Raw genomic sequence first — 20,191 nt, 5'->3', positions numbered from 1 at the left:
ATCCCTCTCATCATCTCCATCCCTCTCACCATCTCCATCCCTCTCATCTTCTCCATCCCTCTCATCATCTCCATCCCTCTCATCATCTCCATCCCTCTCATCATCTCCATCCCTCTCATCATCTCCATCCCTCTCACCATCTCCATCCCTCTCACCATCTCCATCCCTCTCACCAGAAAAATGCAGCTGTTATAGACCTCTAGATCAAAAGTATATTATTGTTACAAGGGAAATCAACTTTATTCTTTGTAATGCCTGTGTTTTTAAAAGCACGAAAATCATGAAAAATTATAATTTCATTTCAATATATATTATTGTTACAAGGGAAATCAACTTTATTCTTTGTAATGACTGTGTTTATAAAAGCACGAAAATCATGAAAAATTACAATTTCATTTCATTTTAGATCTAGAAATCATGATGGGAAAAAGTGTGGCGAGTTGTCCGAAAAGGCTGTGACGAGTTGTCCAGGGTATTGTGGCGGGTTGTCCAGGGTATTGCGGCGGGTTGTCCAGGGTATTGTGGCGGGATGTCCAGGGTATTGTGGCGGGTTGTCCTGGGGCGGGTTGTCTTTGTGGCGAGTTGTCTGGACCCCGATTCGTTGTACCGTTCTCGACTCTTTATCCTTATCTGAATTCAGTTCCGCCCCCCCCCCTTCCCGCGCGGAAGCTTTGATGTTTCATTAAATAATTAGAGAAAGAAGATGATTCATTGTACCGTTCTCGACTCTTAATCCTTTTTTTTCCTACGTCCTCTTCCTTTTTCTTTTTTCTTTCTTTTTTTTTTGGGGGGGGAGGGGGGCGACCACCCCCACTGCTCCCCCCTCCCTGGCTACGCGCCTGCCCCTCCAAAATAAAAAAAAAGAAGGCGATTCTTCAGCTCACTTCTCTTACAGTACTAGGCTAGGCCCTTACGAGAGATCTAGCTATTTATCAAGTCTTTAACTTTTAGGAGTATAAAAATATGATTATCTGATTATGAAAAAAGAAAAATTCCATTCCTTCATTAATCGGATATTCTACTCTGAATGACTAGAATATGATAATGATGTAGCTACAGTAGATATAGGTCTAGTTTACTCACTAAATCAAATTGGATATTCTACTCGGAATGAATAATGATAATACAGTAGATAGAGATCTAGTTTGATTAGTTATACTCACACATCACTCGATCAAATTGGGCAGTACAATCATGCAATGCAGTGCAGCAGCCCGGCACGAGTCAGTGAATTCCCCCGCCGACCCGGCCGGCGGCGCTGTACGGCTAGCTGCACACACACTGAGCTGAGCTGCTGCGGTAGCACTAGGCAGTAGTCTGCTAATTTACGGCCAGGACTAAAGAATGTGAACAAACATCAACCATCTCGTCTAAAATGTACTATATTCGACTTCTCAATAATGAAATCTGTGTCAGGAATAAAAAATAGACCTTCATACGAGATAAAAATGATATTTTTGCAGTGATTTACCGACAAAAACACTGCTCGAATTTCAGTGGTCCGAGTAGATACAACGCACATTTAATGTACGTGCGGCAATGCGGATTGCGAGCTGTGAGTAAATTGTCCGAAATGTCATTTTTTTGTCATTTTACCTAAAGATAAGTTATAGATTGTCTTCATTGGTATCATTTAACACAATTCCATTAAAGATTTAGGTTGGAAATGGCATTATTAAGTCACAAAGAGCACAAACATATACACATTGGTATCTCTCGATCGAGTAATCAAGTCGGGACATCTCGGCCCAGTTTTTCCAGCTGGGCCGAGTAGTCCCGTGGGCCGAGTTAGCCCGACTCCCTATTTTTGTGATAGCCCTGCCTCCGAAACTGCGATGATGGCACAGGAAGACGAACTGGAAGATGAGTGTTGGGTCACCGTCATTGTCTTTAACCGACATCAGAAGAAATGTCTTCTCGTCAGAGATGAGCAAGAGAAATGTGAGTGGTGGTTGCCTCATGAGAAATTGGCTGTAGATTCGGCGAGTTTCGTCAAAACGGCAGGTGCCTTATTACAGGTAAGATTTACTCAGTCCCAGTCACTGCATTTTGTGTGTGGGAAGATTCGATTGATGTTTTCTTCTTCTCCCGCTGTAATAAAGATGTACACATAGATCTACTCAATACCATTATAACTAGCTGTTATATAAATAGACTACATCTTATTTTCTTTAAACAATAGGGGAAGTCAGCCTTTGTATGAGTAATGGAAGGCTCCTTACTCCTATCATGTCATGGATTGATTACCATCAAGGGTAGAGTGCCCAGTATTCAGTCACTTAAGGCCATGTAAAATTGATTTCATGTTGATCGTCCCCGCCCGCTTCCTTTTTGGGGGCCGCCTCCTATTTTTTGTTATTTGTTTTTTTTTTTTTTTTTTTGAATTTTTTTTTTTTTTGAATTTTTTTTTTTTTGAATTTTTTTTTGAAAGAAAAAAAACATGAAAAACACTGCTAAAATGGCTCTATTTCTGATTTAAAAAAAAAAAATTGTCGGCGGCCATCTTGAAAAAAAATAGCCTCGACTGTCAGGGAAAATGTACCGAGCGGCCATTTTGAGCGGCCATTTTGGAATATCAAATATCAAATAACATGGTACACCCTCCTCCTCTTTTTCAAAAAATCTGGACGATCAACATGTAATCAATTTTACATGGCCTAAGGGGAAATCACTAATATTTTGAATTTTTACCTCTTTAATTTGGCAATCTACCCATCAAAAGAAAAGAAATTTATTCCTCTAACAGGATTTTATAGTCACTTAAAATATATAATAATGATATAGGCCTAAGCAAAATACTTCCGAAAGAAGACGGGGCATTTTTCTGCCCAGAATTCGGTCGCGCCGATTAGAATTCGGTCACGCGATTTTGTGCATGGTATCTACGTTGCCAAGGAGGGAAGCGTATTTGCAACTATTTTTACACAATTGCTTGATAAAGCACTGAATGTCAATACGTTGACCGAATACTGGCCGAGCGATACCGCATGGCAAGGGTATCGTATAAATACTGTACCTCTCGCACATTGGCAAGTGCGTCATTTGCAAATTCACTGCGATGTGGTGAACACGGAAGGGATTCTCTTCACACACATACTAAATTCATTGCGACAGCACACGTAGTTGTTTCGCAATAGACTTCTACATATGGCTATGCATGTTAGCGCATGTGCTAAGAGAACGCGGAAGTGCAGAAAGTTGTGCGACACTGACCAATTTCGAGCTAAGTTGGAGATCTTTCCGGGGCTCTAAATCTGATTTAATTTTGAGAGTTAAGAAAAGTTGTTCAGCTGCCTGATTTGTGCAAGTTTCGTGGCTCTTAAATTATTTTTTAAATTACAGCTGTTGAAACGGCTGTCTGACCAAATACTGGGCGCGCTACCCAATTTATTATTTGTTTAAACAAACTTTTGTCATTTGTTTCCCTAATTGGCTTTTAAAAGTTTTTGTCTTATTTTTATTCTGAGCCCATTGTGTGTGATGTAAATGTTGAGAGACAGTAATATGAATTATGATATATATTAAATTCAAATGTTTTCATTCATATTACCATTTAAATTTTTATGAGGCCCTATTTAATTACTCGTACAACGGTGAACAGTATTGACCTCGTACCCGAATTAGCGCTAAATCATACAATTTTTCACACACATCCTGCACATCTCATGTGTAAAACGAATGAGAGAAAAGAAGAGAAATGTACAATGAATAAGAAGCGGGACTTCGCCAGGACCAACAATAGATTTCCAATTAGAATTTGTTTTAACATTGGCAATTGAATTCAATGATTGTATTTTGCTGCTATTTACAGTAGGTGTCATCAATTGTCACTAAATTGCCGACTTTGAGTGAGTTCTAATGAGTTTTGCACAGTGTAAATTTGAGAATCATAGATGGTGTCTGAAATTTTGTTTCATTAAAGCCCCTTTGCACTAGTTTGCCAGGAGGGATTAGACCTCCCTGCATGGTCATTGACAGGTGGTTATCTCATCAAATCAGCTCTCATTTAACATAAGAAAAAGGGAATCATGGGCAACCAATGGGTACCGCTTAGGCATTGTTTGCTACATGTACCTGTATATAGAGGGTGCAAGTAGCTACGAGTAGTGCAGTCCCACTTTAAACACAAACTATAGCTTACACTATGCCTTTAATGAGTGAGCTATAAATAGGTCAAAGTAAAAATAGTTTCCTGTCCAAACCAAAATAAATGGAGGATGCTGGCTTTTTTGTATTCAACAAGTCCAGTTGATGTAAACATAGTGCGTGAGATTCAACACCTGGAAAAAAAAGGATATTTTAGAGAGCATGCATGGATACATGTATTCTCCGGATAATAACAAATAATATTTAATTTTTATATAGCGCTTAATACAAATGTCTCTAAGCGCTTTACAAATATACTATGACCCCGGTCATTGGATTCAGTGCTTGCCCGCACACGGATGACTTCGATATAGTTCATTATGATCTTTGAGAGATTGCTGAATGCTGGTACTGTGGTAGTGGAAATCTTAAGGATTTACATCATTTTATTGTTTTGTCACAAAGAGAAAGAAGAAAAAAGAAATCCTTAGCATGTCTCAGCTGAAACAGATGCATTTGGAGACAAGAACTTAGAGATTTTTATTTTTTTTTAATTTGGCCTACTGTGTAATAATTATTATCTTCTGAGTCTATTCAGAAACATGCAGAGTAAACATTGTAATCAAATTGGGAAAGGTTTTAAGCAGCGATGATTCATGATAATGAGTCCATTATACCATCTACATGTATCTCCACTCGAGTAGAGCCGGCATGCAACTATCATACAAAGCATTGCAGGCTAAACACGTTAGTGCTCACAGCCTCAACAAGACATGCATCGTTTGATTTATGATCCAATGAAGCTCCACTATCCTTGTTTTTATTTTGATAAATGGGGGTCATTGTAAGATTGGTTCTTGCTTGCAAATGAAGTCTGAGGGACTCTGAGTTTAGATGACTTACTTGAGCATGCACAAAGAGTATTAAACGCAACTTTACCTCTAAGGTATACATGTACATGTAAATGAGCAATGCTGCGATCGTATTGCACGTTTCTCAATGAAAAAACTCTTGAAATACATGTTCATGTATTTATAGTTTCAATAAATTGTTGTACTTGTAATTGTATTTATTTATTTAACTATAAAACAACATCAACTGAAAACAATAATAGCATATCAATTTAAAACAGTAAATAAAATTATGGTTCGGAACACCGAAAAGCAAAATGCTTGTATCATAGTATCCTTTGTTGAGGCATTTCATCAACAAAGTTTTCAATGTCCATTTTCTGAATCTTCCCCATCTCGTTAAGGACCTACCGGTGCAGGCAACATTGGAAAGTGTGTTGAAGGTCACCTTCTCGGTTGTGAATAAACCAGACTTTCAGAGGGAACTCAGAAAGAAGAGGATCTTTGTTATCAGTCTTCTTGCTTCAGTTGAAAACACAGATGATGTACAAGGTACGAATACTCTATATTCAGTTCTAGCATACCCCCCCCCTATTCAAGTCAACCATGAGTTCTGAAAATAGAAAACTCATTGAAATAAAACTTGAAGAAAACATTGACTTTGTTTCCATGTGCAAATAAAGTTTTTTTCTCCATTATGGCCAGATTTTGCAAGGATTTTAAGCAAATGAATTGTTAGTTAAATCTTGGAAATGCAGTAGAGTAGGATTGGCTATGCTATATATGAATTAATCTATTGTCATCACCATTATTATCATCATTGTTATTACTATTTTTGTTGTTGTTGTTGTTGCTGCTGTTTTTTTATTTTTTTTATAGCCAGATTATTTTACAATCAAATATAAAAACATTCAAATAACAATAATAGTACCGGTATGTAATATAATTGATTTACATAAAGAATGACAACTTAAATACACACAAATAGAAAATGCATAGTTGAAAGCTTGAAAGTATCGAGGTAAGTAAAAAAATAATCAAGATAAATGCAGAGGCCAACTGTTGTTATTATGATCATTATTGTAATTATGATTATTATGATCATTATTATTATTAGTAGTAGTAGTATTGTTATTATTATTATTTTCATTATTAATTATGTTGACTATTAATTGTTGTTATTACAGCTGTCCCACTATCCCCCACCAATGATGCAAAGTGTGCACAGAAGTGGGCGACCTTAGAGGAAGTGAAAAGCCTCGTATTGAACGGTGACCTCCGGGGAAGGGAACCTTTGGAACTCATGGAGGTCATAGAGAAAGGTGAGAAGGTCCCTCAGATAGGATGTAAAACTGTGATGCAAATGATATTCATTGTGGAGTGTCTGAAAGAATCTACTACACTATGCCAGGGCTTGACAAAAACAGGGGCCTGGTGCACAAGGCCCCCAACTTTTGTTTGGACCCTCCCCCTCCAAAATTTGTGAAATTCAAACAGGGGCATAATGTAATTATGTATGCATACATGTAGAGACCCTAAGAATGTCAGATCAGGGGGGTGTTTCACAAAGATCCTAAGTAGAACTTAACTCTAAGTTGGACTTAAAAATTATGGACAGCCATTGGAGTCTTAATATTCAAAAGCAGAAATTCAAGTATTTTAGACTTTTTATAAATTCCACATCCAGAACATGAAATCTCCGTGATGATAGAAAATATGAATGATTTGAATAAACAATTAATGCCTTTCAAAATAACTTTTACAAAATATTTTCAAAGATGCTAATGGCTTTCCATAATTTTTAAGTCCAACTTAGAGATAAGTTCAACTTAGAGATAAGTTCAACTTAGGATCTTTGTGAAACACGCCCCAGAACTATCTATAGTGAAAAAGTTAAAGAAGAGTCTTGATTAAGCTTTTATAAGTTATTTCATTTCAAAAGCCAGTTTTATTAGTGGTTATATAAGTTCCATACATGTGTACACAAAAGCCATAGACTATTTACATTATTTACAATAGTGTGATAAAGGTATGCCTAAAATTGTAATACATACATGTATATTCACGAGTCTACCGTTAAAGCATATTATTGATTCATGTACATATAAGTGTGTCTTTTAATGCAAAATACCCTATTTATCTATCACATTCACATGTAAGAATAATGTCTTTTGCAGATATGATATAAAAAATGTCTTCTCATTTTCAGGTGCATTTAGGGGTCTACAAAAAATTGGGGGGGGGGGGGGGGGGGCAAAGGAAATAATTAGAGGGACTTGATTTTGTTATGTTCTCACGATATGCCACATGGACTGCCAAAAAATGGAGGGGGGGGGGGGGGGGGGAGAGGCATATGCCCTTGTCTTGCCTACTTTCTACCACTGTTTAAAGAACTTCAATTAAGATCTTTATGTAATAAATTACAGTAATATAGTACAGTGTTTGAATATACATGTAATTGAAGCCATTTCATGGACCAGCCTTGAATGAGAATGATTTTTATTTTAAAGAGCAATTTTTTGTAACATTTCTTTAATTTTGTTTTTGTTTCAGGAATGGAATATCCACTGTCATTACTCAAGGAAAGGAGCTTACTTCAACTCTCTAATGATAAAGAGAGTGGTACTCACCATCATTCAGGGACAATGTCTGCATTCAAGCAGATGTTAGAAGCTGTCAAGTTTGGCCCAGAAGGTGAGTGTTTACCAGTCTCATGTTGATCAGCTTTCAATAATATCCAGCACTGTTAAATAAGAAAGAAAAAAAAACATACAAAAAAAAAAAAAAAATTAACGAACCAACCCCCGAAATGGTCATTTACTTTAATGCCGGTAGTGTTATAAAGCTAACTTTCAATTTCAAGATATTTTTTTAAGGGATTGGGTAACTTTGTATCAAATTCTGAAACAAAATCCTGGATTTAGCTCATGCACAATGATAATTATAAACTTTTAAGTCAGTCAAGAACCCCATGACTTTTACGAGCCGATCGCCTGTCTGATTATCAAGATATTTATGATAGGAAATCAAAATTTCAAAATTTGTTTTTATAACACTACAGTCTATTGGGGAAAGTATGTATTTGCTTTTTTGTTCATATTTGGACTGTCTAAATATTACCATGTGAAACAGAATTGTGTACACGATAACAATTCACAGTAATTAATTGAAAATTTTGTCTACTGAACTTACACAAAATGTATGCACCATTGAACAAGTTGTAAATTAAATATGATACAGTACATGTATTTTAGTAAGTTAAACAGATGCAGTCCCTCTTTGAAAATTAGAATAGAAATTAGAAAACACTTTACTTTTGGTGTCTACTGTCTAGACAAGCCTGTAGATTGCCCCAAAGCTAATTTAATATTGTAGAGGGTCGGTGCAATAAAGCATTAAGCCACTGTCCTTCTCTTTCATGAAAATGAATCCATTATAGAGTGGTGAAGTGTGACGTCATCAAAAAATCAATTTTTTTTGTTGAAATTTCTCAGTTTTTTTCTTCATTTTCCGAAAGAGCATCGAAAATAATGTCCAAGTGTCGAAAAACAATTTAATATGTTAAGTACTGGCTGAGATATAACCATCCAAAAAAAGATTTCCTATAGGAACTCAGTGTTATTTTGCTCTGGTTCATAACATTAGGGAAATGTTAATTTCTGATATTTTTTAGTACAGAGGAAATTGGAGTTAACCTCGCAAGATACGTCACAAAGTTGCCAATTTTGTGTTTCGCAAATCCATAACTTTCTTATTTTTGATCGAATTTGCTCAAACTTTCACTGACCTATTCCTCTAATTTTGATGCTTCTATTGAAACCTACTTAATATCAGGGTGGACTTCCCTTTTAACAGTGATTACATTCAAGTTCAATTCAAGTCGATTCCAGTCAATTCAATTCAATTCAATGTCATTCAGTTTGATTCTATTAAATTCTGTTCAATTCAATCCTAACTTTTGTTATGTGTGTTTTTCTTGAAAAAACACACTTGTGGGTTAATAGCGCTGTGTTGCACCAATGCCCTTTAATTGACTGCTCCAAAGTTAATTACCCGCTCCAAAGTTAATTACCCACTACTGTGTACATGTGTCAATAACTGCTCCTGGATTGAAACGCTATTAATACTCATTCACACGTGAGGCTATGAACTGCCTTGAAATCCATCGGCACAAAAAAATAAAATGACATCAAACAATATTTACATTTCTCTTTAGTGAATACTCTCAAGGCTTGTCTATATCTGCATTTTGGGGGTTGTTGTATAACGTGTTAAATGAATAGCAGCCATGTACAACAATAGATCTTACGTATTCATTGAACTTTGTGAGATACAGACATGAGATGTTTATTACACATACATCATTTAAAAAAAATCATACTTCAGGGGTGGATTTTACGATTTCATTTGTTTCGATGTCTTTGCCTGTAGTTGCATGCTTAGCAAATACTGATGAAACGCCAGAATGTGAGAAAAATGAACGATTTGTGCTTGCGGTGTGAATGCAGCTTTTGTGTGTGTGAACAATGCATTATCGTCGTGTTTGAATATTAGGTTTCACACGAGGTCTGTTTGTTATGTTGTTATGGTGATCAATGTCAACAATTTACAATTTTCATCGTGAATTTTCTTCATAGTTGATAGATTTCACAATTGATTAGCTTCCTGTGTTAGATTTGGTTTCAGCTGTCTAAATTTTAATGTTGTTCTTCAGACATTATTATGTTTGGACTGAGCTTGTATAATTTCTCCTTGAAATCCAGAATGGATTAATGAAAATGTAATACCTCTGCCCAGTAAGAGAAAGTGAACTAATAGAAAGAGAGAAAGAAATTTGGAAACAGAGAGAGATAGACAGATAGACATATAGACTGAGAGAGAGAGAGAGAGAGAGAGAGAGAGATAGGGAGAGAGAGAGAGAGAGAGAGAGAGAGATAGGGAGATAGGGAGGGAGAGTGAGAGAGAGAGAGATAGAGAGATAGGGAGAGAGCGAGATAGAGAGAGATAGAGAGAGAGAGATAGAGAGAGAGATAGGGAGAGAGAGAGGGAGACTGAGAGAGAGAGAGAGAGAGAGAGAGAGAGATATGAGACCTGACTACATAGAATTATAGTCTCTTCTGCAAAGGGATAGAAGAAGGGGGGAGGGCAGGGACATTTTTATAGAATTATTTGCAAAATGACTAATATGATGTGCTTGCCTATTCTTTTTTATATTCTGTGTCTTTATGTCACTCTTGTCTCCTCTCTGGCCTAATTCTAATGGGAACTGCTCACATACAAAGAGAAAGAAAAGAAGCAGTAGGAACCAAAAAAGAGTGGTATCCCTTTTAAAAGAAATTGACTGAAAGGCTATCAGTCCCCAAAAGACCGGTTCAAGCATTGGACCAAAAATATCCACACATCTTTTGAAAATTGAAAAGTACCACTTGGTCCATTTTAGAAGAGAAACAAAAATCAAAACTGATAAAAATGCTTCATGAATATAGGCTTGTTTACTATTTTACTTCCACCCATGTATCATTAAATAATGACATATAATATTCATGAGGACATGTTGTATGTGCCTTAACTCTTTATCTGTATGTTTTCCTGTGTTATTTATTGTGGTAGAATTCCGATGGTATATGGCTCAGGAACATGGAATGTTAAGACAGTAGAAAAACATATCATGAGGAGACCAGAAAGAGCCACGGTACAGAAGATATGTGGTGTGAAATTGTCCGATAGAAAGAACAAAAGTGAGCCCATGGAAAGGATGGGTCTGCGGATGTCTGCCAAACTGGGGTTGAAGTGGTAAAAAGTGGATTGAGATGGATGGGTCATGTGTTGAGAAGGGAAGATGATGGACCTGTGAAAAGAGCTTGGGATCTGGAAGTGGATGGCATTTAAAGAGGATAAGGAAAACCAAATATTTCATTGAAGATATGGCGAAAGAAAGAAAGCAGTGAGGTTGGTCTAAATGAGGAGGATGCTCGAGACAAGAAGAATTTAGTGAAGGGAGGGAGTTTCATCATGGCGCAAAACTCCTCCTAAGACGGTAAATGCTGACTTTAATAAATAATTATCATGATAATGATGATAATGCCACAAAATTAATCTCCCTGTTTGACTTCGTTTTTATCATGGAACAGATATGCCAGGGAGATGTGACGAAAGGCTTCAACATTTAACTGTTCCCAGTTCAAGACTAATCTATACTTGTCTTAAAAGGGTTCTCATGGAACTAATCTAGACCAGAAATGGGTATCGGTAATCTTGCATTTGAAGCCTTTGTGTCAGACAAAGCGATCCTTCCGTCAATAGATGCCCACTGTTTTATGCAGAATTGCATATGTGGCAAATGAGCGATAGTGCAGAGAGGCAAGCGGGTAATCGAAGTGTTAATATCTGCAGATTGTATCTCTATGAAGTGGCTTCTTATGATGATGTTTCTGGTAAAAGTTATATGATTAATAACTCTAGAAATCATCATTAATTTTACATCTCCTTCCTACTCAATCATATGTTGTAGAACAGAGCTACCTCCTAGCTGTGTACTGTGAGCGGTGTTCCCCTTGTCAGTCTATGAGCCAAGCAGTCTTTACAGAGTATATGTGTGAGAAGGGACTCCCACCAGTCTCTGGTCCAAATCTATTCAGGTAAGAGTAATGTATTGTTGAGCTTCCAATGATAATGATAATATGCAGTTCTTGTATAGCGCATAATACATTATATGCACTTCCAAAGAGCTTTGGAAATTATTACCCTCGCTTTAGCTCCGGCAGCCGTTATCAGAGCACAGTGCATTTCAAGGGATCCTACCGGTACCTATTTACCTCACCTTGGTCAAGTGTGGCAAATGTAGATTAATGGATCTGATGGGGAGAGGGGGGGGGGGGGGGGAGGCAAGGGGCACATTCAAAACTCAATCTGCCACATCTATAATTAAAGGACACCTCACCGCAAGGAATAATTTCAATTATTCTGAAAGGTTTGTTGTATTCTTACCCATTAATCTACAAGATTTCCCAGCAAAGTGTATGCGAGAGGTATAAAGAAAAATATCTCTAGCATAATGTATAGTTTGTCAGGCATTAATCACCATTTCCTCGATGACGTGACATATACTATTCGTAGCCGTTTGTTGAGTAAATGTATTCAAATTTATGGATGCTTCCTTCCCATTATCATGAAAATGGCTTTGGCCATGTCATGGGAAAAGGCCAAGAATATATTATATGTCCCTTGTACATTTTTTGTAAGGAATACAGGGAATAATTTTCCTGGTATCGCATCGCAATTTGCTATGCATTTTTGCATGACTGCTATACAAAATATCTTTTGTATAGCAGTTTTCTTCCATAGAAATGTACAGAATTTCATTTGAAATATTTATCCATCGGCTGAAATTGCTAATAAAAAAATTTGAGGAAAATTATTCCCTGGAATATTGTACATCATTATGCAGGAATGAATTAATGTCATCTTTCAGCATATACCGATACCTATTCTTTAGGGTGAGGTATCCTTTAATTACATGTAGAGTATTTTTTTGAAAATGTGCTTATATTGTCTGTTCCCCTGCTTGTGAATACGTTTGCTACATATTAGCTACATAGATTTCCTTCCAGTCCAGTGCATTTTCTAAAAACATGTCACTCAAAATGTATCTCCTTCTGACGTAAATGTAGAAACTGCTTGTTAGATATTGAAAATAGAGTATTGTATTGGTTTGGTTTATTGAGATAAAGCAAATCATTGAACATGCAGCTAAACAGCTAGAGTTGTTCAATTTACAGAGTAAAAAGGACACGGCTTAAAAATACATTGATAACACATTAAAAGATACTGACATCTGAACAGGTATTGTGTGTATCTACATGAGATTTACAAGTTTCATTGACAACATAAAATAGCCATTTGTTTTGAGTAAACCAGAAATTTGAGAATGAATAATTTACAGGCTTATTGCAACAATGACGGAGTAGGTTAGCCCACAAAGACTGATAGGGATAGTGATCTCTAAACCATAAAAGATATGAAGGTTCCCAGTTAAATTTTTTGTATTATAAATTTGTTGTATTATTTAATGCAAATAATGAAAAAAAGTGGGTAAAAGAGAGAAATGATGAAAAGAGAAAAACGTTGTAAATTAACATTACTTATATATATATATGTCTTGATCAAATCACGATACATAATTATACATGTAGGTTATAAAGTGAAAAAATGAATGCCCCCGGGGTTGTATTAGAAAGTAGACAAAACTTGAATGTTTCATTATCAATTTTTGAGTGTTCATTAAAAAATATTTTGATGAGAAAAGCTTTCAGTGAGTACAAAGGCACACATGCATTCATGTGGACATAAAATGAATCACCATGGAAACCAGTTAAAGGTATGTAATAAAGAAACCCAGACATAAAATAGAGACCAGTCTTAAAGCATGCATGCATATCATAATCGAGGAGGAATGTGGGAATTGAAAAATACTATGAGAAAAGAAATTTGTTGCATTGGCTGTATTCGTACATTCACATAATGCCCTTTCCAATAAAAGGAGTGCTGAGATAATGCTTGAATAAACATGCATATGTACGTGCGTACACTTCAAGCCAAGAGTTATCACACAGCAGATGAAACCATCTCGGTGAATACACTTCAGTTTTCATCTAAAGAGGAGGGAGCATTGAGTGAAAGTGCAAATACGGAAACCATGGCAACGTGTTGTATCATGACTTGGATTCTGAAGGGAAAATATGATATTTTTCCCTCCTCAGTCACCTTTGCTTTAATACTGTCTGACTATTTTCACTAGAAAAGTGATGTGGATATTGTAATGCAACAAATGGTTTTGAGTAAAGGTTCTAACTGTTTTCTCATTTCATATGAAACGTACACAGTGAAAACCTAATGACTGCTCAAGGGAGACAAAGAGAGTGGTCTTTGTAGGCAGGGGGTCTCTAAATGTATAGGTTTCTTTAGCAATCTTTCAATAAATTTTTTTTACATGGGAAACAGTTATTGCGGTCTTGGTTGCTAAAGCAGAGTTATTACATTACTTGTAAAAAAAATCAATGGTTCAATACACAAACAGTGAAACCTTCTTTAGTAACAACCTGTATAGAAAGACCACCTGCTCATACTGACCTAATTTTTAGCTTTTAGTGCTGGGATTATCAAGTGCATATTATTTTTTCGGATAGATGTCTTTTTTTTCTTCATTTAATATCATAGTTTGCCTTTTAAAAGTCATTTTAATGCCTAAATTACCCTCCTTTTCATCGGAGAGGCGCCTGCAGTGACCTCAAATGTGTCATCACCTAAACTGGGCTTTTTCCTGAGCGCTCTGAGTCATCATTTTTAAAGCTAGATTCCAGAATTATTGATGATTCCTAAGAAAAATCATTGTCATGTTCGGAATCTCCGTCAAAATTATTCTTTTTTTTTCATTTCTTAGCCTGTTTTGGTTAGAATGGCCCTAAAAGGCAATCTAACCTTTGTAAAAATTTCATCTGTATGAAAGCATGCAGATAAATAAGAGAAACATAATGAAAAATTAATTATGACTGTTTGAAATAGAGAAACTGTCTATGCAAACGCAAATTGCCAATTTGATCCCTAGATTGTTATATTCAAGGACAACTTTTCCCCCTTTGTGTGTATAGACTAGAGAAATAAATTTGCCTTCTCCATTGGGGCACTAGTCAAAATATATTGTGGGTAGCATATTATTGAAGGTTCTATAAAAGTAAAAACACTCCTGTGTCATACAATTTGAAAGTTTTTTTAGTCATTTTGTGTTTGAAACAAATGGTAAATTTGCCTTGCACCTCATCACAATGACACTGCCAATTCAGGGGGGAGGGGGTAGGAGAGGGGAGCAAGAGAGTATTTTCTATTCTCATTTCTTAATGGATGGAAGAAGTTGATAAATGTGACATGACAGAATTGCCCTTTATTATGCATGCAGTCGGGATGTGTAATGTCCTTGCAATATTTTGACAAGACAAATCGCTTCCTCCCCTTTATGATGAGAAAGATGCTGCATTAATCTCTGTCACTCTCTGAAAGTTATGATGGTGAACCGTGAAAGTGTTTTTTTTTTTACTTGAACAAAAGGTACCTTTTTATTATAATACTTGTATTAAATATGCAGGAAGAAAAAACATGTACATTTAAATGGCACATTGACTTGTCATGAAATATTAATTTACGTTGAAAGTTGAAAAAAGCTCAAACCTAATTTTCATAGTGTCTTGTTGTAGGCTGCAATGTAATCACTGTCATGGGGATTGAATTGAATTGAACCGGTAAATGATGTACTATCTTGATTACTCTAAAAATGTACCCAAATTTTCATTCAGATACCGGTATGCAAAATGGGAAGTCAATTCACATAATTATATCAACAACTACATAAAGCCTTTTGCGTTCCAGAAGCATCTTTAAGTGACATTCTATTATTCTATTAAGTACTATGTCATGTCCAAATGTAGCTTATAACAGGTCTATAAATTAATTATTATTTATAATCAGGGTTGATTTGGTGTACCATTTCTTGGTCTTCAGGGCTTTTGATTCAAAGAGACAAGGTTACCTAGATCCTGAATACTTCATCAACTGTCCTATGACCCTGTAACCCTCAGCACTTGTCTTTTTAAAGGCAGTTTATGATACTCTGTCATGTTTTAAAAGGGTTTATGTCAGTCATTAATTATACTCATTGTAATCAGGATTAAATTGGTGTACCATTTCATGTCATTCAGGGCTTTCGATTCAAAGAGACAAGGTTACCTAGATCCTGAAGACTTCATCAATGGTCTTGCGGCCATGCAACCCTCTGCACCCCACGGAGGCCTTCCTGCAGAGCTGCGATGTCGCTACATCTTCAGGTACTATGACCAAAACAGGCATGGCAAGATGGAGTTTACAGGATTCAAGTAAGATTTTATCTCTCCTCTCTCTCTCTCCTTTCCTAGCTATCTCACTCTTTTTCTCTTTCTCTTTCTCTTTCTCTATCTCTTCCTCTTCCCCCCTCTCTCTCTATTATAAATATTATTTATTTAGAGCCAAAAGAGTGCCAATTCATTAAAAGTAATAAGAAATTTAAATTATCAGTGCCCTTTTTATTCCAAAACAGATGATATACATTATATGAATTCATCTTTATATCAAAGGCACAGGATATAAATACAAGCCAATAATTTACAAAATAAGTAAATTGTGTGATTGGAATTCTTTAAGCATCTATTGAAAGCTGAATTATTTCAATTGAATGCAGTTTAAAAATGGTTTCTCAGACACCCTATTTGCATCGTATGCCAGTGTTGTGTCGTGACATTTTGTAAGCTTCCAAGATCAATACTGCTACCTTTCAATGGGAAGTCGCCTGCATGTAGTTACAATAGCTTGCGAGAATGCGTGTCAATTCGCACGCACTCGGTCAGAAAATTTGGTATGATTTGATTAAACGGAGAAAACCCAAGTGCCAAGAGAATGGGTGTGAGGTGGAGAAGGATATATTAATAGAAATTTATAGGGATTGCTGTTGACGTATTGTATCTTTGGATAGTTGATTCATTGTGTTGTGCTTTCTATGTACATGGTTTTTGCTACTTTGTAAGAGTTGCATGCAACTTGTTATGTGCAGATTCATGGAACTATCAATAGTGTAGTTAAAGCTAAACTTTAGTACTGGTAATGCGATTGCATTGTGAAAGAAAAGGTGTGAAAGGATCAGAAACAGTTGATCATGTAGCATGTAAGTATTGGTGTGCACTGCAAGGTTCTGGAGTCATCAAAATCATAATAAATTTGACCGAGTCTTGTAAAGTAACAAACACTCACATAGAAAGCTATATATGGGACAACACACATCGTGTCGGGGATGGTACTACCTTGGTTTCCTTGTCTTTCTATGCTCATTACTCAGCCAGTATACATTTTCTTCCAAAATTGTTTGGCACATGTCATTTATTTGTAATCTTGAACATTCAGTGTAAGTTTCGTTTGATTCTGTGAGAATTAATTTTTTTTTTTTACCAGTACTGGAGTTTATCTTTAATCACTACACTGTTTTAAACTTAATCATTCCCTCACAATTTTCTCCTTTCTCTTTCTCTTTCTCTTTCTCTCTTCCTCTTTCTCTCTTCCTCTTTCTCTCTTCCTCTTTCTCTCTTTCTCCATTTCTCTTCCTCTTTCTCTCTTCCTCTTTCTCTCTTCCTCTTTTTCTCTTTCTCTTTCTCTCTTCCTCTTTCTCTCTTTCTCTTTCTCTCTTCCTCTTTCTCTCTTCCTCTTTCTCTCTTCCTCTTTTTCTCTTTCTCTTTCTCTCTTCCTCTTTCTCTCTTCCTCTTTCTCTCTTCCTCTTTTTCTCTTCCTCTTTCTCTCTTCCTCTTTCTCTCTTCCTCTTTTTCTCTTCCTCTTTCTCTCTTCCTCTTTCTCTCTTCCTCTTTCTCTCTTCCTCTTTCTCTCTTCCTCTTTTTCTCTTTCTCTTTCTCTCTTCCTCTTTCTCTCTTCCTCTTTCTCTCTTCATCTTTTTCTCTTTCTCTTTCTCTCTTCCTCTTTCTCTCTTCCTCTTTCTCTCTTCCTCTTTCTCTCTTCCTCTTTTTCTCTTTCTCTTTCTCTCTTCCTCTTTCTCTCTTCCTCTTTTTCTCTCCTCTTTCTCTCTTCCTCTTTCTCTCTTCCTCTTTCTCTCTTCCTCTTTCTCTCTTTCTCTTTCTCTCTTCCTCTTTCTCTCTTCCTCTTTTTCTCTTCCTCTTTCTCTCTTCCTCTTTCTCTCTTTCTCTATATCTCTCTTCCTCTTTCTCTCTTTCTCTATATCTCTTTTCCTCTTTCTCTCTTTCTCTATATCTCTTTTCCTCCCCTCTCCCCATTTTCTCCTCTCCATCTCTGTCCTTCTGTCTTTCTCTCTCTCTAATCAAACGATTACACACACCACATAATTTATCTTTTCATCTCTTTTATGCAGAATTTCTTCTCTCTCCCACTCTATATACACAAAAACAAGTCCCTCTGTCTGTCTCTCTCTCTCTCTCTTTCACACACACACACACACACACATAGTAGTTTCTTACTTTATATTTCTACCTCTATCTATCTTTAACACTATCTCTTTCTTTGTTGTGTGTCTTATGTGTTTCTCTTTCTCCATATTCTCCTCTCTGTCTCTCTCCCTCTCTCACTGTGTCTCTCTCCCCTCCCTCTCACTGTTTCTCTCTCTTCCCCCCTCTCGCTCTCTCTCTCTCTTCCCCCCTCTCTCTCTCTCTCTCTCTCTCTGTTTCTTTCTCTCTCTGTCTCTCTGTCTCTCCTCTCTCATGATATCACATGCTCCAACAATATTTGCTTTGCAATCAACTTCTAATATTATTTCAGTTCCTTACGTCAGCCCTAGAGTTAGACCCAAGACTATACCAAAACCTAACCCTAAACGTAGTGTAAACCCTAATCACACAAATGACTCTCTTGACTGTGGTATAGAATCTTGTCTATATTTTTTTACTGTAGCAATTTCACTCTCAATTGATGAAACCTGCTTTTATACTACTGTTTCCTGACCAATGGAAGATGGTCTGAGATCCAGTGTAACAAACACACATTCAAAATGGATTATAATTTTTCTTGGGCTGTCACTAAAGGTCTGTTCACACAATTGCATTTATTTTTCTGTTTATCTCAAGTTAAACTTAGGGTTGAATTTATCTGTAAGTTGGACTTAACAATTATGGAAAGCTGTCATCATCTTTGAAAATATTTGGTAAAAGTTATTTTAAAAGGCATAAAATGTTGATTCAAATCATTCATATTTACCATCAAGGAGATTTCATGTTCATGATGTGGAATTTCTGAAAAGTCTAAAATACTTGAATTTCTGCTTTTGAATGTATTTCATTCTAAGGCTATAAATGGCTCTCCATAATTGTTAAGTCCAACTTAAGGTTAAGTTCTACTTTGGATCTTTATGAAACACCCCCCCCCCCCCCAGGAGTCAAATTAATTTTTTGTCCACGGGGGCTCTTCCCCCCCAAAAAGAGCCCCCGTGAGCCTTTTCACGGGGGCTCTTTTAGTACTGACGGGGCTCTATTTTATACAAATATCCATTGAATTGGTACCTACGATACTCCTCAAATATTTGCTATTTCATCATTATCATTTCAATCAGCATTTTCCCTCTTACAAATTTACAAGCTACATGTACATAGCTGTTACTGGCCTGTGTATATAATATATACGCATACAACACTGATCTTTATGATGTCTTTCATGTGACATATCTTCTTCTCCCCTTGCAAACGAGAAAGAAAACAAGGTCATTAAAAGGGATTAAGCGACAAATAATGATTGTGATTCAGATTGATGCGAATATTTGTTTGAATAAGCACTGCTATTCACCCGAATCTTCTTTGTACAAAAAACTTTTACAAATCTCATCCATGCTTTCTGAGTTGTGACGTTCCATTCAATGTAAAATACTCATTATAGAATACACTTCTCCTAATCTGAAAGTGATCTTACAACACAGTGGCAGATTTGCATGGCTGAGATTTGTAAAAGTCGTTTTTACAAAGAAGATTCTGGTGAAAAGCATTGCTTATTAAAATAAATCCTTGCATCAATTTGAATCACAATGATTATTTGTCACATGATCCTTTTATTAAATAACCTTGTTTTCTTTTTTGTTTGCAGGGGGAGAAGAAGCTATGTCACGTTAAGAAATCATAAAGATCAGTTGTATTATGCGTATATACATATGATACCAGAACAAATGTTGATTATCAGAATGTCATTTTGAAATACCTCTATACAAATACCACATTGTCTTTAGCCCGTATCAGTATTAGTATGATCCAATATAAAGCTATTAATCTTTATTTACTTCAGTATAATGCTTTTCCTTAAAAATAGTTTTGCTATTTTTTTAGGGTTGAGACGCTAAGAAATGGTTTCAAATGTACATTACACGAACCCTGAACCATTGCAAAATGATGGTGGTCTCTCTCTCTCCCTCTCTCTCTCTTTATTTTAATCATGCATTATCAACTACATATAAAGCAGCAACCAAAAACTTAGGGTTATCTGAGATAGGTGAAAGTAAGAGTAAGAGAAAGTCATGCTAAAACGGCGCTTCACTCCCCCCCCCCCCCTGAAAAAAATCAAATAGATTAGTAGTCCTCCTCTCCAGCATCTCCCCCCCCCCCCCCCCCCCCCCCCCCCGCTTTAATGTCACATTTTCACTTTGCAGCCCAAGGGGGCCGGGAGGAGGGGGTTAAACCCCC

The 20,191-nt window shown here is 36.4% G+C and overlaps 1 protein-coding gene across 1 annotated transcript in view; it reads left to right on the top strand.

Annotated features, from left to right (window-relative positions):
• The first annotated feature begins 1,807 nt into the window (after positions 1 to 1,807).
• The window catches only part of LOC100889723, a 32,592-nt gene continuing 14,208 nt past the window's right edge, over positions 1,808 to 20,191 (top strand). The window contains exons 1-6 of the mRNA XM_030992258.1: positions 1,808 to 2,018; positions 5,342 to 5,489; positions 6,125 to 6,259; positions 7,491 to 7,631; positions 11,449 to 11,575; positions 15,686 to 15,859. Of these exons, the coding sequence (XP_030848118.1) occupies positions 1,836 to 2,018; positions 5,342 to 5,489; positions 6,125 to 6,259; positions 7,491 to 7,631; positions 11,449 to 11,575; positions 15,686 to 15,859 (908 nt within the window). The 5' untranslated portion in view covers positions 1,808 to 1,835. The remainder of the gene's footprint in view (positions 2,019 to 5,341; positions 5,490 to 6,124; positions 6,260 to 7,490; positions 7,632 to 11,448; positions 11,576 to 15,685; positions 15,860 to 20,191) is intronic.

This window comes from Strongylocentrotus purpuratus, unplaced genomic scaffold (assembly GCF_000002235.5).
Source record: "Strongylocentrotus purpuratus isolate Spur 01 unplaced genomic scaffold, Spur_5.0 spur5_scaffold_2, whole genome shotgun sequence".
Lineage (NCBI taxonomy): Eukaryota > Metazoa > Echinodermata > Echinoidea > Camarodonta > Strongylocentrotidae > Strongylocentrotus > Strongylocentrotus purpuratus.
Note: the sequence above shows the minus strand (reverse complement) of the source record. Positions and strands in the feature narration are given on the sequence as shown.